The sequence below is a fragment of the Acanthisitta chloris genome, unplaced genomic scaffold (assembly GCF_000695815.1).
Source record: "Acanthisitta chloris isolate BGI_N310 unplaced genomic scaffold, ASM69581v1 scaffold13929, whole genome shotgun sequence".
Lineage (NCBI taxonomy): Eukaryota > Metazoa > Chordata > Aves > Passeriformes > Acanthisittidae > Acanthisitta > Acanthisitta chloris.
Window position 1 is genome coordinate 8,870 of NW_008689855.1, and position 7,727 is coordinate 16,596.

The window sequence follows — 7,727 nt, forward strand, 5'->3', positions numbered from 1 at the left end:
GACTGCAGGAGCCTTGGCCTGCTGCAGGGAATGGTTCCACACTGAGCTGGGGGCACTAGAGCAGTTACAAGAGAAAATGGAGAACCCAGGACGGATGCTTGACTAAACCCAGGATTAAAAAGAGACAAACAACTGGAGGACAATTTGTTTCATACACAATTTACAGTAGGTTGGAGGGATTTTCTTTTGTTTCCAGTCAAACACAGAAAAAGAAGTCACAGAAAATACATCTGCTGCTGCCACAATGCCCTTTTCACCCAAAAAAATGTCAACAAAACACTACTCACAGCCATACTCACATGGATTTGGTTCAGAACCTTGTTAGGTTTCACTTAGGGTCATTTTTGCAGCTTGAACAATCTCTTTTTTTTTTCCCCCCCTTGTTTCTGGTTTTCCCTCCCCCAGCAAGTGCAGTTCACTCCCAAGCAGGACTGATAAGCAGCACACCACAAGCTGGGGGCAGCTAGAAAACTCTTCATCTGCACCATCCCCAGAGCCCTGAGCCCAACTGCTCCAGAGAAGCTCAGGGAGTTTCCTCCTCCTCCTCCTCCTCTGGAGCAGTTCAGAGCCATCAGCTCTCCCAACCTGTGTCCTGCAGGGCAGGGACATCCCTGCTGCTGTCACCTGGCTCCTTCCTCCTGCCCAGTCACGAGGAGCAGAGCCCAACCCAAGCCAACCCACACAGCAAAGACTGGAGTGCTGTCCACACCCTGCCCTGGGCAGACAGGAGGGCCCAGGCAGGACCCCCAGCAGGTAGCTGCCCCCAGGGCTAGAGCTCCCTGTGGCACAGGGAGTGAGATGGGCACAGGAGGGACCAGAGCAGGCAATTAGCAGCTACCTAGAGAAATGAGACAGAATCCTTCCCAGGGCATGGGAAGCCAGGGAGAAAAGTGGGTGACTGTCTCCTGTTGGCAGATTTCTCTTTTGAATAAGGAAACCCCCCCCAAAAAAAAAAAAAAAAAAAAAGCCAAAGCCCCAAAGAAGCACAACGGAAGGAAACTCTTCTGGCAATGAAACCGGAGGGTTGGGTACGGTACAGAAACTGCGTCTGCTACTGGGTCACTGCTACAGGTCTATCAGCTGATCCACCAGCAGCAAAGACCTGGCTATGTTGGGAAGACTGGACTCAGAGCTTCCACTGTTGTTTCTAGAATGCCCACCTGAAAGTGTGAGAGACAGCAGTTCAGTATTGGAAGGACACACGCGACAGTTTCAGACGTTCAAGATCAAGCAAGAAAGGAAAAAAGTCAAAGCAAAACAGAGAATTGGCTCAGGTTCTTTTCTTCTCACTACTTCTAAGCACCACTGACACCCCCCTGAGTGCTCCTCCACCCTCTGCCCCCCAAACCACAGCAGCAACAAATCCCTGCAGAGCAATTTTTTCCCCAAGGGCTCTCCAGGCTGCAGATTCTGCTCTTCCTGAAGGATCCCTAAAGCAATTACTCCCATGACCTACAGAAAGGACAACCCCAAGTGTTAAATCTTGACCTTCAGTTGCTGTTTTCAGAGCATCTTTGGCCTGCAGCTGCTTCCAGGAGAGCTGAGCTACCATGGGGCTTCCTGTACCTGGGACTTGGATACTCCCTGAAGAACTACAACCACAGCACAGTTGGTGCTTTTGAGCCAGTTGATGCTGCAGCTCCTCCACATGAGGCTGAAACTGCTGCAGAGGTGATGTCAGGGGGACTCAGGGGACAGAAAGGTGCAGATGAGCAGCTTTCCAGTCCTGTCCTATGGATTCTGCCTGCTCAGAGCCTTCAAAGGAGCTGAGAACCATCAGCCAAACTTGTGCTGCTCAGTTCCCACAAGCAGCTTTGAAAGAGACTGGTGAGAGGTAAAAAAACCCCTCACTTCCAGCAGGAGATCTGGGGTGATGAAGGATTATTATTCCCTTTCTGCTGCCTCGTGCCAAGCTAAGCACCTCCTGTGCTGGCCTGGGCAGTAAGTGGGTGTGGGAGAAGCAGCAGTGCCCTTGTGCCCTCCTGACACACAGAGCAGGTACCTCCTGGGACCAGAGATGCTTGTACAACTGTCACCTTCCTGCACATGGGATCTCCTCCCAAACTCCACAGAAATTTCAAGGCTGGTGCAACTGCAAGACAGACTAAGCTGACTGAACACCACACTGATAGTACCCTACAGCTTAGGACTGGACTATCACATGTGCTGCAGCATCACTGCCCCAGAACTGACTCCTATGTTCACTGTTTGCCTTTTTTCCTTCTCTTTTCCACCCCCACAGCCTGGCTTACCTTGTGAGTTTTTGGATATCAACACTGGAATTGGGTCAAACTCATCTTCTGTCCCTTTTTCAGAGCCCTCAGGAGCATCAAAGCCTGATATCAGGTTAGTATCTTCTGCAGCATAGAAGAATATAGAGATAAGGAAGCAAAGACAGCAGAGAGGGTGGTTAGAAGAATTGCAGAAGTGTTAGAACATCTTTAAGTGTTCAGAGACAGCATTAGGAGCAGCAGTTTCATTGACAAGGGGAGACAAAGCTGGTGAGGCTGGTTAGAAAGAAGAGCCAGTTAACCACAGAAAGGGTAGAACCAAACCAAGCCAAGTCACAAGGGCCAGAACAAGATGTGGCCAGTCTGAAGGCTCAGCTGGACAGCTCAGAGCAGAGGGTGAAGCTCCCAGGGACTGAGGTGTTTGCCACTAGCATGGCTCAGGAGCAGCCTGGCTCTGGCTCCCAGCTCTCAGGGCCAGGGAAAGGGCTGGAAAACAACCACACAGAAGAAATTCCAGTCATCTACGTGAGCCAAACCCCTGAGCTTCCACCCACAGAGCAAGAAGTGCCACATGAAGTCAGATTTCCAAGGGGTTTACATGCCTGAAGATGTAACCAGATCCTGGGAGAGATTTGTAAAGGCCTGGAGAGCAGCTCTGGCAGATAATGCCATGGATCTCCAGCCACGTCAGCTGCTCAGTGGGAGGCACTTTCCACATCTCCAGAGCAGATGAGACATTTGTCTGCCTTATCAGGCAGCTCCATCCCTTCAGAGGCTCTCACACACACACTGTGCATCGCTCCTTGTTACTTCAGACACCTAAAATACCTTCCCAGATCTGCTCTGCAATTCCTACAGCAAATACTTCTGTAAGCCTGACAGTGCCCAAGGAACAGGAATGTTCCCATTTGGTTCCTAGAGGGACTCACAGCTCTGAAGCTGTTAACAGGTTTGGGGTGAGGTGATGCAGAAGGGAACACACTGTCCTGGGAGGATCACAGCCAGGAAAACAAACCCTAGGTGTTCTCAGACTGGTGCAAAGTGTCAAACACACAGAGCTGTTTCACCCTAACAGGAAGTCTCAGCTTGTCATCCCTGAAGTTCCTGACTCTGGCTCTTCCCAACCTGCCTGGGAACCTCTGCAGGGATCCCATTCCCACGTCACTCACACACACACTGCTCCCAGCTCTGCAGCTCTCTGCACCCAGAGCTGCTGAAGGAGAACTGCTCAGCTCTCCCTGAGGAGAGGGAAAGGCTGCAGAGTGTCCCTGCTGGGGCACAACTCCTCCAAAAGCACTGGAGCTCCCTCACCTCAGTGATTTCTATCACCATCAGGAGAAAAATCCTCCTGACACATATACTGAATTCAGCACATGCAAATTCAGGGACTCTGAGGGCTGAGCACAAATTCCAAGGCCATCAGACAGTCCACAGGATGCTGTGGCATGGTGGGAGCATCAGTCCCTACCCAGCCCCAGCTGCTCTTTCAGCCCTCCTGGTCCCACAGCTCACAGGAGACAACATATCCCCCCCCAGACAAGGCATGACAAACTGCAAATCCACAGGCTAACAACAGCCAAGGGCAGAGCTCCTACCCCAGGGCAGCTCTCCAGCTCCAGCATGACTGGACAACAAAGCAAACCAGAGACTGAGACTGCAGCCCAGTTAACAACCCCACCCAGAGCTGGAGAATCAGGGGGTGAAAACAAGCCATGAATGAGTTCTGGAGGGTTTTTGCATCTTGCCCTCACCCCCTGCTCACAGTGTCACGTTCCCTGTCAAACATGAGCCTCTCTGGCCCCAGAGGAGCAGCCTGGGAGGGCCACAAGGAGCCTGGAAGTTCATCTCCACACTGAGCCACAGCAGCACTGGGCTGTGCTGTGCTCCAGGACACAGCAATAATTGCTCCACACACACCTCAAGCCACTGCCACAGGGAGGTGGCACAGGAGGGTATTGAGCACAGAGCAATTAGAACCTGCTTGTTTAACCCCAAGCTCTGTGGAAAACACAAACTCATTTTGAAGTGCTACCAAGTGTAAAAACTGATTACAGGCTGTTTTTACAGCAATTCCTCCGAGGGCAGATCATCTCCTGTTGCTATAGGGACACTCACCAGGGAGCTTAGCATGGCCCAACACCCAGGGACACCCAGCACTGTGACTCCAGGCAACAAACAGCCCCAAGTCCTGATCCTCCCTCCCACACAGGAGATGTGTGGTACCCACCATTCCCTACCAGCCTGGTTTATGGGAGTCATCCTGAGAGGGACACAGGCAACTGCTCCATTGTTGGCTTCAAAAAACCTCTGGCAGGTGATTGTCCCTTCCAGAATTAATAAAGCAGCATAAAACCAGGTCTGGAAAAAGCAGAGTGGACTCACTGAGGACAGGCTGCACACACAGCTGGATCCCTCCCATGAAAAACAACACCTTTCTCACACACCTTACCCCTCTGGAGTGAGGCTGAGAAGCCCAACAAAAACAAGGAGGTGGCAGGATGGATGGGAAAGGAGATAAGGGAACAACAATCAGGGGCCTCAGCCTGTTTCAAGGCCTGGCAGTTCACTCCCTGTGCCTGGTTTGTGTTGTCCTGTGCTAACCTGTAGGAGTTGGATGCCACTGAGCTCACTAAGGGACAAACAAATGCAAACCCATGTGTTGGTTGGGAAGTTTTGAGCTATCCAGTGAGAAAGTGTTGACCTTTGCCTTCAGATCCCTGTAAAAGTCAAGCTGAACACTTTTATCTATGTCTTCCCCTCAGTACTTCAGTACCTATTCCAGGGAATAGGGAAGAAAACAAAGCACTGGTTTGGGGAAAATAAAGGCAAACACCAGCAGAACACGTCAGAGCGTCCACTGGTGTGAACTGGAATGGTGTGACCTCCCAACAGCTACAGAGCACAGGGAGAGGTCAGGGGCAGAGCAAGGAGCCAGTTTACCTTTGTGAGGCTGAGCTGCAAAAGCTACAGGAGCAAACTCATCCAGGAGGTCAGCAGCAGGGTTAGAAAGCAGAGAACAGTCAAGCAGAGAGTCCTCCCCAGTGAGAGAGTCTGGATCCAGGTGAGCATCCCAAGGTAGCATTAAACAGGACACAAAGAGTGTTAAGCTCATGTTCTCACATTCCCACTCACCCCCACTTTGTGCACAAGCAGAGCTGGGAGCTCTAACAGGCCTAAGGAATACTCTGCTGGGGAATCATGGAATATCCTGAGTTGGACAGGACACACAGGCACCACCAGTCCAACTCCTGCCCAGGACACCCCAACAATCCACCCAGTGCCTGAGAGCACTGACCAAACACTCCTGGAGCTCTGTCAGCCTTGGGACCATGGCCAAACACCTCGAGGGGAAGAACCTTTCCCAATCTCCAACTGTTCCTCACGAGGAGACGAGACACAGTGACCCACAGAGCACACACACATTGCTCCAGGTCCCACGGGTGGGCAGAGCAGCGAGAGGAGGAGGTTTGTGTGGCAGCAGGCAGTGCTCTCTGCTCCCCACACCCCAGAGGGCTCTGGGGTCCCTGCCCTCCACCCACTCCTGCCTCACCAACCTGTCCTGTTGGAGGCCACGGACTCGCTCTGGGACACGAGGCGCTGGGGCACAGGAGCCTCGAGGCCTGGGATGAGACTCTCGACGGCTACGTCAGCTTTTCCTTTCCACAGGGGCAGAGAGGCAGAGGAGAAGCCAGAGATTAGTGTGCTAGAAAGAGCAGAACTGAGGCAGCAGTTGTCTGAACCCTTTCGTGACCCTTCAGCCAGCACGAGAGGGTGGAGTCAGCCCAGTGTAAATTTAATCAGGAGGGAAGATTAATTCAGTGCTTGCTGCGTTTTCATTTGGTTTGATTTCTCTGTTGTAACCTGTGCAAGTCCAATTGGAAACAGGCAGAGGAGGAGCAGGTTAATCACTCCTGCCCTGCAGCCCAGAGGAGCCTTGGGAGATATCCATAAGGTCCTCATCCAGCCAAAGGAAAACATGACCCTTGAAGAGTCCCTTGGCATCAGGAGGGACAGACAGACCATGGAAACACCTCCTGTGGAGCCCTTAGCATGGTCCCAGCTGAGCATGGGAATCTTTGGTCTCATCATCCCAGGGTGAAAAGGAGCAAAGACCCAACAGAGAGAGGTGACAATATTTGGAACTGAAAACCTCAGGCCCCAGTGTGGTCTCATGTTGATGTCCACGTTGTGGAGACAACAGGAGACACTTCCCAAAGCTGGATGGAAAGGTTGGTTTGGCAGTGCTTGCCTGGGGCTGTTCCTCACAGATCCAAGGCAACAACAAGCCAAAGAACTGGGATTCAGTTCCAGAGCTGGTCTGACTGGTCACCCTAAGAGAGACTAAGGATCATTTCTGTTCTCACTGCAGTGTGGGTGTCTCATGTGCAGGATCACCATCAAAGAGCATTCAGACAACTGCCAAAAACTGCCAAAGAGGGAAAAAGTCTTGCTAGGACAGTGAATCATTCCCTTTCTACCAAAGCCAGAGGCTGCACCCAGCTGACCTGGGGACCCCAGGGGACCCCAACCCACTCTGATGGCAGCAATTTGCCAAGTAGATCCAGAGATGATTTTGCACCACTCTAAAATCTTCATCCTGCCTGTTGCCTCCTGCATCCAAGGCTCCTGGCAGCCTAGGACACTCATTGCCAGCATTCCCCCTGTGCAGGGAATGCTGCCCTTCCTCCTCATGCTGCTGAGGGCCCATGGAGACATGGATCACTCAGTGGTTAAACACAGAGTCTCGGCCAGAAATGGAGATATTTTTGGCATCTTCTCCTTCCCATCAGCAATTAACCCAGAGAACACACAAGGCACAGCTGTGCCAGGCTGCTGTGCCACACCAACACACACAGAGCTTGGGTGAAAACACAACTCTTCACACTGCTCAGGTGCTGAACTCTGGGAGAAGAGCCATATCCATCCCAGCACGATCCGTGACTCCTCACACTGTTCCACCACCAGCAGTGGCTGTTGGGGGGGCCCAGGGGGCACATCCAGGCAGTTCCCATGCAGGGCAGGACAGGTCAGACACACTGGAGGAAGTGCCCTGGGTTTGAATTTACCATTCACAGCGTCTGAGGTGCTACCGAAGGGGTCAGCGAGAGGCAGGAGCTCAGGGAGCAGAAGAGCAGGCTCAGGAGATTTGAGGCCCTCAATCAGTTTTTCTGGGTTAAATGGGAACAGGAGGAAGGCAGGCAACAGAGAAAGCAAACAAACAAAAAAAAAAAACGAAAAGAAAAGAAAAGACAATGTTAATCAGGTGCTCAGGTCAGAGCTCCTCATGCAGCAGCTGCACAGCTCTGTGCATGTGGCTCTGTCACCAGATCACACTCTGGTTTGCCCTCCTCTGCTCTGGGTGTGTGGCTCTGTCGCCAGATCACACTCTGGTTTGGGCTAGGAACTCCTTAAGGCATCTAGCCCACCCTGCACTGCTCTGTGCATGTGGCTCTGTCACCAAATCACACCCTGGTTTAGGCTAGGAACTCCTAAAGG

At 52.1% G+C, this 7,727-nt stretch overlaps 1 protein-coding gene across 1 annotated transcript in view; it reads right to left on the reverse strand.

The window, feature by feature from the left end:
• The window catches only part of LOC103808787 (uncharacterized protein FLJ45252-like), a gene marked incomplete at its 5' end in the record, with an annotated part of 13,402 nt that extends 6,003 nt beyond the window's left edge, over positions 1 to 7,399 (reverse strand). Inside the window, 4 exons of the mRNA XM_009081592.1 lie at positions 2,253 to 2,357; positions 5,172 to 5,282; positions 5,786 to 5,887; positions 7,298 to 7,399. Of these exons, the coding sequence (XP_009079840.1) occupies positions 2,253 to 2,357; positions 5,172 to 5,282; positions 5,786 to 5,887; positions 7,298 to 7,399 (420 nt within the window). The remainder of the gene's footprint in view (positions 1 to 2,252; positions 2,358 to 5,171; positions 5,283 to 5,785; positions 5,888 to 7,297) is intronic.
• Between the last annotated feature and the right edge of the window lie 328 nt (positions 7,400 to 7,727).